General features: G+C 30.3%; 1 protein-coding gene across 2 annotated transcripts in view; it reads left to right on the top strand.

The window, feature by feature from the left end:
• The first annotated feature begins 4,583 nt into the window (after nucleotides 1-4,583).
• The window catches only part of LOC107448357 (uncharacterized), a 44,021-nt gene continuing 32,279 nt past the window's right edge, over nucleotides 4,584-16,325 (top strand). Inside the window, exons 1-5 of one of the 2 annotated variants that reach the window (XM_087157630.1) lie at nucleotides 4,845-5,706; nucleotides 10,171-10,335; nucleotides 11,327-11,482; nucleotides 13,021-13,348; nucleotides 14,489-14,820. In XM_087157630.1, coding sequence (XP_087013756.1) covers nucleotides 4,915-5,706; nucleotides 10,171-10,335; nucleotides 11,327-11,482; nucleotides 13,021-13,348; nucleotides 14,489-14,820 — 1,773 coding nt within the window. In that variant the 5' untranslated portion in view covers nucleotides 4,845-4,914. Of the gene's footprint in view, nucleotides 5,707-10,170; nucleotides 10,336-11,326; nucleotides 11,483-13,020; nucleotides 13,349-14,488; nucleotides 14,821-16,325 lie in introns of both variants that reach the window. The other variant, XM_087157631.1, reaches the window with a different exon arrangement.

Here is a 16,325-nt window from a genome sequence, read left to right as displayed (position 1 = left end):
TGCCATCTGTTGAAGAACATTGTGACTTATTTTGAAAATGGAATAAAGAAATGGGAAATGGATTGGGAAACCCAACATTTCCATCTCCTTTCGTTTTTCTTTATAACCGTTTCCTAGCATTGCTTATTGAGCTATGCAAAGATAGCCCCCGAAAATGAGGAAAATCAAAAATTCAAACTGCATTCGTTTGACCACAAAAGACCGTTTTTTATCGCTCTTATTTTGGGCATATTCCTAAAAATAAAATTCGGGGGCAATTTTCGAATTGTTACACCAAATAAATAAAATAAAAAAATTGTATTGTATTCCTTTAACCACAAATGAACACCTTTTAGTTTTGCTGACAAGTCTTATTTCAGCCTTTCTTTCAGCAACATCAATTTAATACATCTTAATTATAGCTGTCATCCAAACGTAGTAATGGTCAAAAACTTTTTCTTACAGCATAAAAATGTTAAAAATAAATTCCAAAATGACTATGTACTTTAAATGGAATAATTACAGTCCTCCGAAGCGTATAAATCTAAAATATATATATATATATATATATATATATATATATATATATATATATATATATATATATATATATATATATATATATATATATATATATATATATATATATATATATATATATATATATATATATATATATATATGTATATATATATATATACATATATATATATATAATTCTTGTTCACTCTAATCATATTTTTATTTTCTACAATGTTACTTTAAAATAGTTTCGTAAGTAGGAAAATAAAAGTTGAATAAGATGTAGAAAATCTAAAAAATTCCTAAAAATTATTAGGTTGTTGTACTTTTTGAAAACATATTTCTCAATAAGGTGCATAAAATTCGACTTATTTAATCTCAGAGCTCAAAAAAACTCAGAAATTTTACCCGTCCCCGAGGACGGCTTGTCCAACAATGTACCCGTCCTCCTTTAAAACTAACCCGTCGCTTCTAAATAAATAAAAATATAATTTTCTCTTATTTATTACAAACATTTATATAAATTGCACAATGAATTAGTAGTTACTAGGATTACATTATACAGTAATAAAAGAAATACTAGGTTATTAATAGTAACCTAGTATTTCTATTATGAAATAATTTATTTCTTTGATGAAATAATTTAAATAACAAAGGTTAAGTTATCTGTCAATTATCATGTCAATTTAACCGATGGTACTGCGTTTTTTAAATGAATCAAATATGACGTTTGCCAGTTCCACAATCAAGCCAATGATTTACAGAGGTTTCTGCACAGAAACCTGAAAGAGGTTTTCCATTTAGGTAGATGTTCATAAATGCATTTAACGCTTTTTGTTTAAGACCAGTAAGTAATGTGTTTTTTTGTAAGTTCATTGCTGAAAAGCCCCTTTCAACCGCTGCAGTACTCCCAGACAGAGAAAACATCAATTCCACCATGCACAGTATGTTGCTGTATTTCGAGATTAGAGGGTCATTTTAGAAGTGAGGCGCTAGTCTCAGATAACAAAAATTGAAAATGTATCACAAACGTAAACGGGAAAATGGCCGTCCGCGCGGACGCTGGATTTGAGAAATTTGTTGTCCGCGGGGAATTTTTGACCGCCGAGGACGGGCGGTTTTTCGAGCCCTGTTTAATCTCTAGAAGAGTAGAAATACTTTCATAATAATAAAGTTATTTTAGAAACTAATTTCGTTCAGCAATAAATAACGGTTTCAAAAACAGCCATAACACCTTTCCTCCAGTTGAGTATTAGCCATGGAAAGTAAATAAAATAAGTAATATATTAAATTAGCATACAATAAAAAATATTATTTTGCTTTACGATTTCAGAATATCTAAGGATTCTTCGAAAGCATTAACAATTAGGCATTTTCTTTTTAAAAATATTTATTTTAATAAAATATTGAAATAATTATATAAAAAATAGGAACACATATCTAATCACTAGATTAAATTATATCTTCGAAGTTAACTTTTATTTATATTTAAACATAAAAACAATGGAACTTAAAATTTGAAACTGCCCAAAACTTATCAATGTTTACAATCAGGTCTTAAGGATTATTAGAATTTGAATTATTAGAAATTGCTAATAGAATGATTATTACATATTGCTAATATAGAAAAATAATTTTTTCCGTGCTATATCCAAAAAAAAATTATTAAATAATTACTCTAAGTAAGAACACATGTAAAACAAGTACAAATAAAATAAGATTAAGACAGATGATTAATTTTTAAAAACACTCAAAGACATAAAATAAAAGTAAATCCAATAATGTATTGACACATTTTTCAAAAGGTATTCATGAGTTTTTTCCTTACTATTTTACAAATCGAACAACTTGATTCTCGTAGATCCATTGAAATTTAAGTTTAAGAAAAGACAAATATTTTAATGATTACAATTTAATTTCGAAATTATTATTCACTAATTGATTGTGGCTAAAATAAGGATGGTAAACAAATTAAAAGGTGGGCATTTGTGGTCGAACGAAGGCAGTTGAAATTTTTAATTCCGTCATTTTCGAGGGCTAACTTCACACCACCCCATACCTTTTTCTAGGATTAAGGCTAACATAAGGGTCGTCAGAAAAAACTAAAAGGTGATCATGTGTGGTCAAACAAATGTAATAGAATTTTTTTTTTATTTTTCTGATTTTCGGGGTCTAACTTCATGCTGACCTTTAGCCTTATTTTTATGGTTTATGGCTAAAAAAAGAGAGGTAAAAAAAAAAAAAAGAAACTAAAGGGTGATCATTTGTGGTCAAACGAATACACTATAAAAAATTGGAATTTTATTTATTTGGCATAAAAAGTGATAATTTAATTTTAAAAATTATGTCCGAAATAAAAGTGGTCAAAAAATTTAAAGATTGTCAGGCATGGTCAAACGAATGCAGTTTGTGCACTTGAGTTTCCTTATTTTCAAGAGATAACTTCACGCTTCCCCTAAGCCTTATTTGTAAGATTATGGCTGAAATAAGGGTGGTCAAAAAATTAAAAGGTGGTCATTTGTGGACAAAGAGTGGTCAAACAAATGCAGTTAAAATTTCAAATTTTCCTGATTTTCGGAGGATAACTTCATGCTTCTCCCAGGTCTTATTTTTAGAATTTAGTCTGAAATATGGGTGGTAAGAAAATTAAAAGTTGGTCATTTATGGTCAAAAAGTGGTCAAATAAATGTAGTTTGAATATTTGAATTTTCGCATTTTCGGGTACTAGCTTCACGCAGGCATTGTTGGGATATTTGGTCTTTTAAATAACATGAAAGGAGAGGTAGGCTAATTATGAACAGCCTAGGAAACACTTCAAATTAAAGTAAAGTTCTTTTGAGTTTAAAAAAAAAACTTTTTTCTTGGTTTCACATTTATTTAACAAATTATAAATAAATTCGTTCAAGAGCGTTCAATTTTTACCCTAAATTTAAACAGGTACAAATCATATACAGGAATCCAAGTTAATTTCAAATAGTTCAATATAATTTTAGACTAATTACCTATTTGGTAGCTGTATTACTAGCTCAAAAAGTGTAATTTCATGCAAAAAAAATTCAAACTTTTGTTCGGTAACAGACCTAACCTTGTTTAGTTTCATTATGTGACTTATAAAATCCTCTTAAGTCTAAATTTTAAATTAATCTTGACGTTGACAATTACGAGATTCAATGTTAATCACAAACAACGATCAATTTTAAAGTAATTTTTAAAATAATTCCACTTTCAAAAATGCCTCTAGTTTCAAAATCATCCAAAAGTGATTTTCATAAAAATAATCTTATCTCTGAGCTCTCACTAACTTAGTGGGAAATTTTTATTGTGTAGTTTGGTTCTGTGAATTCGATTAAGTATGTGCACAAATTTGAAGTGGAAAAAAATGCGTGTCTAGTAAAGAGATAGCAAGGTAGATTGATTGATTGAATGTAGAAGTTTTATGGCACAAGATCCAAAGGAGGATATGCTGCGCCAAACAATTTGTTGAGTTAGATCTAATGGTAAATTGCACACAATAGTTTTATTGTCGTAAAATAAATGAAACGAATAAAATTGTTTATCTCAAGACACGTATTTTTAAAAGTTCATAAAATCAATAAAAGCGTAATTCTATAAAATACACAGAAAAGGTAAAACGGTTCATGGGTAGGAGATAAGAGTGAATAAAATCAGATAAAACAGTTATATACAATATAAAATACCAATAGCTCGCAGAAATGCGAAAATGTTAGGATGATGAATATCATCTAACAAATCCTTCATACATAAAATCGTGCTATTAAAAAAGGTAAGACGATGATAGCAAGGTAGAAGAGTAAATTTTAATCTAAGCAGAATTGAAGTCTACAATAAATTTTTTCCTGGTAGTAATTATATGTTGTAATTATATTAGTAGTAATTATATATATATGCTGCGAAGTATTTACGAGGAAAAAGAAATCAAATTTAATTTTCATTGTAACTATATGTATCTTCCTTGTTAACCTATGCAACTGATAAAGAGATTATTTAATTCCGTTATCAAAGGAAGTCAAAAAGGAAGCAGACAGAAGGGAAGATGATTATTCTTAATTATCAATGTTTGTTTATATTTACTTAAAAACCTGTTTTCATCAACTAAAATAATTTTTACTGGTAAAAAGATGGCTTTTAAAAAGATTTAGACCAATTTCGACTGCGTAAAAAGTGATAATGGCAATTACTTACGACAAGAAATTTTATTGTAGTTTATATATGCGAGAATAAATGAAAAACCAATAATGTAAATTTGGTAATCAAAGTGAATCTTACATTTAGAGACATTTCATTTGGCACATAGGAAAAATCTAATAATATTCAGTTCAGATTTTAATAAATAGAGACGCTATTACTTACAACTACGCTATTACAACTGCTATTACAAAGTCTTATTACACGATGAAACTCTATGGAATATGTTTACTATTATGTTTATTCGTTTTTTCCAATTGCAAAGACTCTTATTTAGAAGATATTGATCTTGAAGCTTTTGACTTTGATGGCCCTGGTCCTGGTGTAGTTTGCAATATGCTACCTTCGGATTACAATTGCGATGATCTTTATTCTTTAGGACGAATTTGGTGTGCGAATTTTACATGGCATTCTCATATTAATTTTGATACATTAGATGAATTTTCTGTAATAAACAGCAATAGAGGGATAAATTTAGACGGTAAGAAGCCTAATGCTAGATGCAGTGAGTTACTGAAAGATTGTTTCTGTATGCACCTAGAAGCCATTGCTCAGCATAGTTGTTGGGACGCTATTTTTAACGAGCAAGAAGATGATATTTCTAATCGGAAATGTAGCAACCGTCCACCATATTGTAAATATCGTTGGTATGGTTGTTGTGACAATATCTATGAAGATCAAGATCTAGATACAGAAAATGATGAATTGATACCAGGTTGCAACTTTTATGAATTTGAAACTGTTACACTGGTGAAGTGTTCTGAAGCCACGGAACTTTTCGCTCCCAAATATTTATTTAATCGATCTATATTCGATGTGAATGTGACCTATGATATCGTAGTCGACGGAGTAGTAACTACCCTTCCTGCCAGAAGTTTCGAAGGTATCAAATTGTTCAGAATATATTTGAACAATTTAGATAATGAAGATATCCAGGAGAATGTTTTAGAAAATGTGATTAGTTTGAGTATATTCCACGTGCACTGCAGCTCTTTGAAGGTAATTCCTTTATTTGCTTCGTCTCCGCTCTCATTCAATACATCTAATAATTCTCAATCAAAGTTGTTTCGAAAGCTGGTCGAGTGCTGCGTCAGTCATCGGAGACTGACACTGGACTTTCCAATTAGGCCGCGTCAGTCATCGGTTGAACTTTTCGTTTAATCCGCGTCAGTCATCGGTGATTGAGAGTAAACTTTTTGTTTTTAATGCGTCCGTCATCGGGGTAACTGACACTGAATTTTTAATTTATTCCGCGTCAGTCATCAGTGACTGAGGCTGAACTTTTCGTTTATTCCAGGTCAGTCATTGGTGACTGATACTGAACTTTTCGCTGAGGCTGCATTAATCTTTAAAAAAAGATCTTTCCGAAAGTTGATCAAACACTTGACATAATAGCTCCGAAGCAATTAAAACCGAACTTGAAAACCCGATGATAATTATTGAGTATAACGAAGCTTTCAAAATTGAAACAGCCCTGATAATCCGGCCTCATTTGTAAATAAACAAGACAGCAAGGTAAGGAAAGTGCTGATTACCGATCTGAAGATATTTTTTTAAAAAATAAATTTGGCATGAAGGTAAGTGTAGTAAACTTTGATCTAATTAGATTTTTTTTTCTAATATTTGAACTTATTAAATTATAAAATTTGAACTTTATCACATTTAAGTATAATGTGTCATTTTGTAATGAAGTGCTATTTTTTATAATATTACATTTTGAATGTAAACTATATCGAATAATGAGTACATAGGTTTCCAAATTCGAATACATCGGTTTTCACACGTTTTTGCTCAATTTTGAGGAACACTTTTTTACAGCTCAGTCACCAGAAACTGACGATGTAAAATCGGATAAAAACCTAAAAATCTTGTAATTGCTAAAAGATAATTTAAAATTTAATTAATTTCTATTTATTCCAAATCAAATTTTTATTTATTTCAATCTATTATTAGAGCGCCGCATTTCAATACCATAATATGAGCGCTTATAAGCAGGTCGCCCTGACGGGAAATTACTTAAAATTACGTGTGGTGTTAACGTGTTAAACGATCTAATTTCTTCTCAATACACAATGAATTACAAGAAATCCGGTTTATCAATAGAAAAAAGAAACCCAAGTGAAACGGCGCTTTTAAGAGCTACAAACGCTTGATCAATTAAAAATTACAACAAAATTAAAACAAATTTGAAAGGTTCATTTCACCTTTAAAAACCCTCAAAAACCATTACAATGTTTCGGAAGTTACTACAAACAACTGAAAGAGTCATATTTACTACAAAATAAGTCAAATTAACTTTAATTTACCAAAGCTGACGCATGCCAAATGTGCTGGATTATTTTTCTATAGATATTAATTTAGGTTAGGAAACTATGCATAAAACTTATTTTTTCTACTTCGAAGTAATTGTATAAAATATCAAAAACTACAATATTTACCATAAGTGCGTCACAAAATTTCCAATTTCCGCAGGTGAACTGTAATGCTGACTGTAAAAAGTTGTTTTAATTTTTCTCTACTGAAATTAAAACTATAAACAAAATATTTAATAATTGCGTTTGAAAGGTTAAAAATAAAGCGAAAATTAAACTTAAAAATTATGACAAAATCTCTACTGATTCAAGTTAAAAATTCCAAAGTTCTTTCACAAATTTGCATTTTTAAGCATTCTTTTCAAATAAAATATTTCCAAATTAAAAGCTCTAACAAATATCTCTAAATCTGTAATTTAACATGAATCTTTCAACTATAATCGTTATCACAGATATAGTGAAAGTTCTGCTAGTTCTGACACTTGAACTACAGGGTGAGCCAGTCAAACCTGCATTTTTGAAAAGGGTGGGAGAGCCGTGAAAGTAGGCGGTGAGAGTTACCAATTTTACCATTGTGTCCCCCACAACTAAGCATTTCAGTCGCCATGGAGCATTGGTCTAAACAACAACGTTTTTTCGCTGTGAAAGCGTTTTACCGAAGTGGTAGTTATGCAGCCGCTCAGCGTCGTTTCCGGACGAATTTTCAAATTAATCCAAATAGGCCAGTGCCGTCTGTTAATTCAATCAAATTGTGGGTGAAAAACTTTGAAGCAATTGGTGAAGCAATTCGTGAAATTGGTGAAGCAATTGGTCCTCAGCGTATGCTCCGTGATGTGACGGGCAGTTTCAGAAATCGCCTACAAGAATGTCTCGATCGGGAAGGACACCATTTTACTGGCGTTATTTTTAAACAGTGAATGTTGTTTCTTAAATGCTTTTTAATGCAGATTAAGATAGTAACAATAAAAGTTTGAAATATACATCCGTTTATTTTTTACAGTCATTTCAAAAATGCAGGTTTGACTGGCTCACCCTGTATATCTTCTTTTTGAAATACCTAGAAAAACTTAAAGTATCAAACGAAAATTTATAAAACAGTCTCAAGCACTTTTTTCATATTTATGTCATTAGCGATGTACATATTCTGAACCTAATATGTTTTAGGACAAAAAAAACTGCTTTGTTTCTTTTTTTTAAAAAATTCTATAAATATATTTTGGTATATATGGGTATTTTCTAACGAACAGAAACATACTTATTAGTATCAAACAAGTTTCAAATGAATTTCGCATGGCAAAGAAATCTTTAAAAAATTCGAGAAACGTCCACCTTAAGTTAGCGATAATCCTGAACTTAGCATGTATTAAAAAAAGGTTTAATCCATTTTTTTTTTAATATTTCGTAACATTTAATGGAAAATAATTTTAAGCAAATTGACGCTCACTTTTTGAAATGAAACAAGTTTAAAGTAATCTGCATGGCAAAGAGTTATAAATAATTCGGGAAATGTCAATCCTGTTGTTAGTGATTGAAGTAGTCTGAGTTCAGCGTGCTGTGCTCACGCTCTCTTTTTGAACTTTTTATAACTATTCTATAATTTCTATAACTATTCTACAAATTCCAGATGGGAATTTTATAAATGTTTTTTTTTTTAAATAAACTGACTTTCATTTTTTTAAAGAAACTAGCTTTAAAATGAACCCGAATTAATAAAAAATCAGAAATCATTCACTCTACTGTTAGTGATATACATAATCTGAGATTTGGAAAATGTCACTTATCTGATTATTCCGCATGAAATGAAAAAAAAGCGTGTGGTACCAAACAACTTTAAAAGTATGAATTTGGTAACACACAGACCGCGCATGCTACCAAATAACGTTGTTCATTGAATTTATATGACATTACGAAAATAGAATAATTAAATATTTAAACACTTGCGGTAAACTATTTTTTGATCAAGCAGAGTTATAAGCTAGAAAATATCTCTGTTATCTATAAAATATGTGAAAAGTTGATTCATCTATAGTTAAATTTAAAACAATAGATAACTATAAATTTAACCAATCACAAAATTCCATTTCGTTTTTCGCTAAACCAATACTGACAGTTTGTCGTAGAATGTTCTAATGTAGACAGTGACCTTCCTCGTGTTTCAAACTATTTGTATGCCAGGTTTATCGAATTCGATCGATCGAAGAACAAGGAGAGACAGACACTCATTTATAATATATATATGTAATAAGCGAAACAACAGCCTCTATGTTATCCAGCCAGATGTCGCTCGTCTAAACGAAATGTATAGAACTTTCTCGATGTAAATGAGGAGTCAGTTGGAATTGTCTGTTGAAGCAGTTTCTAAGTGAAACTGATAATCTTAGTGATTAAAGTCTATGTGACTATGTTATTAGTTAGTTGAAGTTTGTTTCTGTGTGAAACTTGGAACCTGTGTGGTTCGATCCTGTGTAACTAAATGTTTCTGTGTGAAACTGGGAACCTGTGTGGTTCGATATTAATTGTTTAAGAATCTGTGTGACTCATGTTATCATTAAGGAATAAGCATAATCACTTAATGTCTTGATTGACTTTATTAATGGTAACCAAGGCATTTACATATGGTGTCAGGAGAAAAAATCATATTTTTTTTAGTCATTCTGTTTCGAGGACGAAACTCGTCAAAATAGCCGAGAATGTAATAAGCGAAACAACAGCCTCTATGTTATCCCGCCAGATGTCGCTCGTCTGAAAGAAATGCATAGAACTTTCTCGATGTAAATGAGGAGTCAGTTGGAATTGTCTGTTGAAGCAGTTTCTAAGTGAAACTGATAATCTTAGTGATTAAAGTCTATGTGACTATGTTATTAGTTAGTTGAAGTTTGTTTCTGTGTGAAACTTGGAACCTGTGTGGTTCGATCCTGTGTAACTAAATGTTTCTGTGTGAAACTGGGAACCTGTGTGGTTCGATATTAATTGTTTAAGAATCTGTGTGACTCATGTTATCATTAAGGAATAAGCATAATCACTTAATGTCTTGATTGACTTTATTAATGGTAACCAAGGCATTTACATATATATATATATATATATATATATATATATATATATATATATATATATATATTTAATTTTTTCTTCTGTCTTTTTTTGGCAGAAGATTCCTAATTTTCGCCCAGTCCGGAATTCTCTCACAGAGTTAAACTGGAAAAGCAGCCTATTGACTTCCTTGAAAGGTGATTCGCTGAAGGACCTTCCCTCACTGGAGTACATATCTTTCTACAATAATTCCATCCTGGATGTTAATCCCGATGTCTTTGAGGTGAGGTAAAATTTACAGCACTATCCCAAAGACTTGTTAAATTTCATTTTCAATATCCCCAAATTAAACTCCATATGAATATGGAAAAAAATATACATTACTTTTGTTTTACTGTAGGTAAGTAAAAAATAAAGAAATGAAACAGTGTGGTTAAAATTAATATCTTGTAATCAGAGTTTTTCAGTTCCAATTCTACTGATCAGATTTTAACTAAACATCAAATATTTGTAAAAAAACTTGAGTAAAATTATAATTTTTGATTACGCATCTGTATGACCTAAATACGTTTTTGTAAAGTTCGATTGGATCTCAAGTATCACTGTATCAATATTGACTTCCAGATTTCGATAAATGTGCACTCGATTCTCATTAGCTATAAGCCTAGATGTCGTTGGTAAAATTCTGGTTGTTTAACCACATTCGGTGAAAACAGTCAACTAGCTGGGTTTTTTTTTTACCGTAAGCCATACACCGTCAACTCAACCGTTGATTACCATCTTTTATGGTTATTACACTACTTTGGTTGAAAATAGTAAAATAACCATTTTTTTTTAGAAATTTCAAACCATGTTATTTTTTTCTATTGAAAAAAAAAATTTTAAAATGTTCCACAAACCGGATAAAAAGGCTGGGTGTGGTTTCCCCGGCCTGAGGGCTAGGAGTTGCTCATATGCTCCCTCCGTAGTGGAAAGGATTCTCTCGGGACATAGTACTAAAAAAAAAAAAAAGGAATTTATGATAAGTAGAGAACATAGATAATATGTAGTAATAAAGCACAGAAAGCTTTCGGAACTTTTTCATATTTTTTTTTAAATAATTATTTAAACATTCAAACCGTAAGTGTACAATTACTTAATGTACTTAGTCTTTCTATCTTGAACTATGCGACACGTGGGTGTTTTATCTGTTAATGTAATCTTTCATTTTTAATGGTAAATAAAAATACATGCAATCTTCATAACATTCCCATTGTAATCTTTGTTCTTGATAGGGTACAAACAATGTGATTATTTTGGATCTTTCTTATAACAAGCTTACACTGCTGCCTCCTAATTTATTCGATTCCTTGAAGAAGCTGAAAAAAGTGGACCTCATTCATAATCAGCTGCTACACGTTAACCATCTCTTCAGGAATACACACCCACCAGTATGTAGACCTTAATACCTTTTTCTCTCTGTAAACAAAATAGATATTACATCCGTATGCATTAATGAATGTATTCGAATAAAATGAGAACGGAAAACACTAATTCCGGTAGCTTTTTTTTTACTTTAGTTTGAAAATATGTATGAGGATGGCTTTATAATTAACGACCATCGAAGTGTAGTTAGCTCACAATGCTGAAAAAACTAAAATTTACCAGTTAAGTTCAGTGCCAAAGATAAAAGGAATTATTTATAATTGTCTTTACTTATAGACATGGCATTTTAATAAAATTTTTGTACTTTTTCTGTATTTCTGTAACTACTTTGCCATTTTGAAAAAAGAATAATAACGAAAAGGAAAAGCGCTTTCTTTAATGTTTTAGCACTTGTTATGTGAAAGAAAGGCGTGCATACTGTGCATCTTAGAATCGAAATTTCACCCTTTTTCCTACCATCTTCAGTACTAATGTCTATGCTGGAACTCCTTTCCGAGTGATATGATTTTAAAGCAAAAAATAATTTAAAATTTTTTTCATCTCTAAATAAACTTTTTCCAATAAAATTTCCGACAACTGACTAATCAATTAGAGTACTGAAATCTCCCCAAAAGCACTATACTTCTTACGACAATAAAAGTTTTCGATTGTTGCTCAAGCATTGTAACCAGAATTTACTCGCCAATTTGAATTTGTCGCCAATCGAAATTTTAATAAATAACTGTTTAAAATGTTTTGACTTCAACTGGATCTATGTGGTGGATAGCCGTAATAATCCGTGATGAGGTTCTTGCATGGATTATACGACCTAACGCCGAGCTTCAATAGTTTTCTATTCGTTACAAACAGAATATGCCATTGCATTATCACCTAAAAAGAGATCACCCTTGCATTATAGAATATTAAAATATAAACGGTAACTAATCACTTCTGACTAGATGCAGTGCTCAATTTCAAATGAAGATCTGTATTTCATTGCTATACAAGTTACTATTCCAAATTCAGATATAATTAAATTAACTAGAAAGTAATAATAAATAAATTAATGAAATTAAAAATCGAGTTTTTTATGGTGACTAAAAATGGAAAAATACTTAGTTTTTTCTTCAGACTTAAATCGAAGGACGCAGAACTTCCAGAATAAAACGCCTTTTACCAAAAAAAAATTTACCATCGGAATCCACCTTCATGTCTTTCAAAATGGACACGTTTTACTTTTTATTATTATTATTTCACATTCAAAAGAAGTAAAAGTAGACCGATTCTGAACAAAACTGAAGTGCCACATTTGAAACCGTTCAAAGATAAACTTAAATAACAAATTTTCACTTTTAACTAAGAAAATATTTTTCACGTTTTTAACGTATTTCGCACTTTGAAATGTATTTGACAATTTAAGGGACCATCTCGATAACATTTCTGGTGTATTTAAACAGCTTTTTAAATGTTGTTTTTCAATTATACTATTTAAGCTTCGTAAATCCGAAACGTGAAACGTATTTCCTAATTGTATTTATCAGTCAATTTATTTTTCAATTTTTAGTTTATACATCTGGCTTACAACAACATATCTGACGTGGCCGCTATTTTACCTACGACTGCATGGAACCTAACTACACTCAATATTTCAAGTAATCCCATAGAGCAAGTACCTGATGACTTTTTCCAAGTTAAAGCACCAAATATTAAATATTTAATGATGGGACACTGTCAAATTCGTAATTTTAATATGAGCCATTATAAAAATTTGTTACATCTTCAAGTACTTGATCTCAGTTATAACAGGATCGAGGTAATACCTTATCCAAGAATAGCTTTCAGATTGCTAGTGTATTTATCGCTCGAAGGAAATCTAATACGAGAAATTAGAGGTAAACTTTCCTATTTTTTTTCTTTTTAATTTTTACAACTTAAACGCTACCTTTTATGTCCTCCGGTTGCAAAACTCTTTAAAAGATATTTTATTATTATTATAATAATTTAATTTAATTCACGTCAAAAATTTCACACAGTTTCTAAGTCAGTAATGCTACGAAAGTAATTTTTTTTCTTCAAAATAAACATAAATAAATAAAAATCAAGCTTGTGCATAATGTTTTCCAAATAGAACGATTCAATTTTTACCAAAAATGTTTTTTCTTACATAACAAAAAATAAATTTTCTAAACATCTTACTAACAATTAGACAATTTATCAAAATCTCTTAATTGAGAAATCCCGTTTTGAAATTATTTATTTACACTAACTAAATATAGTTAAGTCACTGTTATTGTGAAGAACTGTAATTTCTTTCTGAAACTCATAAAATTCATTAAAACTCATCCAGCTTAAAACTCATTCAGCTTCAAATAAATTTGAACTAGCCCGTCTGGGAAGTTAATGAGGCTGATGAGTTATAATGACTATCAAGATATTATATTCAGTACAAACTGAAACAGATTTCCATCAATTCTGAAAATCTCTGGGGCATTTAGTGCATATTTTTCCAGCCTGACGTTTACCTGATTCGTTTATCCAAAGATAGTTCCATGCAAAAAGTAAATTCTAGTAAATGATATTTATAATTTTTTTTCAATAATAACCGAAAATGTTTGCTTTTTAAGGTATACAGTTTTTGCATCCCTTTAAAATAGATAATTTTACATTTTACATTTTTCTACCTGATTTCGTAATTTAAAATATCGTCTGCACTAATTAATTAACATATTCGAGGTCACCCCTCGAATCATTTAGAATGAGGCCTGGAACGTTAGATCAAAAGTTATTCAAAATAGTCCTTTATTGTGCACTGTGTGCCATTAAGAATGCGATGAACAGTTAATTGCTGCACATTCTTTGAATCTGGAGCGAAAATTCAATTTCACCAATGTCAAAATTATTTCCACCCCAATCACAGGAACTGTAATATTTTCGAAATGGCGAAAATTGCATCATTCAAAATATTCTTAATCAATGTTTATCATTACACGAACATCAACACGATCATTGAACATAATTCGTTCTTTTCACAGCTTTCAAGACCCGCTTGGCAATATTAAACCTATTCAACAACCGTTTACTAAGCTTGGGTACAGTTTTACGTTTCGGCCAAGTGAGACACGTACATGTGGCAAAGAATGAAATTCAGCAGCTGACAGCATGGGACTTTAAAGGCCTCAAAGAATTGTTTGAATTTAAGGCTCAGGAAAATCAAATCAAAATGATTGAACGTTTGACGTTTGCAGGCTACCGCAACGAACTCAGAATTCTAAATCTCAACCATAACCATCTAAGGACACTGAATGGCAGTTTTCAATATTTGTCAGAGTTGCGAGAGTTGTACCTTGCATCGAACTTCATTAGTGTGAGTTTTATGTGTTAAAAAATGAACAAGAGCATTCTTTATCCCTTGAACATTCTTATCCCTTTAACGCAGACTTTTAATTAAATATATTTTTTAAATGTTTTCTTTATTTTGGATTTATTTATGTCAAAAAAGGTGAAAAATAATATATTTAGCATTTTAATAATTTATGGTTTACAAAATAAAGCAGGAAACATAGGTGAAACTTTTTCTAAGTTGAATGTAGAATCTTAAAAAACAAAAATATTTCCACAAAATAATTTTTTTAAATTTGCCTTTATTTGCAGTTATTTAGATATAAGAAAAACAGTTATTCATGATTGGAATTCATTTATTTTACACAATCAATCATTGATACATTTTTGAATAGAAATGAAAAAGAAATTCCCACTACGTTTTCTAGATTTTATATTTCGGTACAAATATAGTTTTTTTTGTCGTGTCTATGACATAGCCGATATAGCTTTTGTTGTGGGTCTATCTGCATTTATATTACATATCATGTGTTTCGTTGGAATTGGTTTTTCTCTTAGTTTAGATTTAGCAATTGCATTTGCATCTTGGATGGAGACGTTACAGTCATTAAGGTTGAGATTTCTGGCATCTTTGGCTAATTTATCTACAAATATAGTTTCGATGATATAACTATTAGACTGTTATTAGTATTTAAAATATATCAAAGTATATTTTTGCTTTTAATTGGAACGTCAGAAGAAAATAGATGAAAGGGACACTTGTGTCCCATCTGCGTTAAAGGCTTTTATTCGTTTTCTATAATATGAAAGTCGTTCGTGAAGCTGCGGAGTAAATAAATAATGATAAAATTATCACTGCAAAAACTTATTTGCAATTATTTTTGCCCTTTCCCATCAAGGCTCTTATTCTTAAAAAGAATAATTGTCAATTCCGATTCAAATATTTGTCATTTGTTATCGAGATATCAATTCATGTCTGAGGTTTTTTAATTATTGAATTGTTTTTCACATGCATTTTTAGAAATGCATGTAAAGCACCTAGTGCCTAGGCGGGCTTCCTTGTCTCATCTGTGATAATCTATGAATGAGTTGAAAGCAGAAGTTAAGACTGAAATAAGGAGTCCTCTCTTAGGGACCAACTAATTTTTCTTATCTATCCAATACAAAAAGAGAAAATAAAGATGTTTTGGAGGCTGAAAGGTGTAAATAAATATACCAAAGGTAGAAAATGAGGTTATGTTTTGCACCAAAGATAACCTCATCAATAAACCTTAATTTCAATCTCATAAAGTCAAACTATCATATATCACTCAGTTATACTTTCAGTTAAAATCGCGTAGTTAAATTCACACTTCAAATATACCTACTTGCTTAAAGTGTAAAAAAGTCACTTGTACACCTAAAAAATCAACATTTTCTAAGCTGGTTGCTATGAACCTCAATAAAACCTCAAGTAGAAATAAAACAACTTCACTTTGGTAATAAACTCTGAGAAGTTGATTTTGTAAGGTTGTTTTTGAAGTCAACTGC

Source organism: Parasteatoda tepidariorum, chromosome 2 (assembly GCF_982258835.1).
Source record: "Parasteatoda tepidariorum strain Cologne lab strain chromosome 2, Ptep-v5.0, whole genome shotgun sequence".
Lineage (NCBI taxonomy): Eukaryota > Metazoa > Arthropoda > Arachnida > Araneae > Theridiidae > Parasteatoda > Parasteatoda tepidariorum.
Note: the sequence above shows the minus strand (reverse complement) of the source record. Positions and strands in the feature narration are given on the sequence as shown.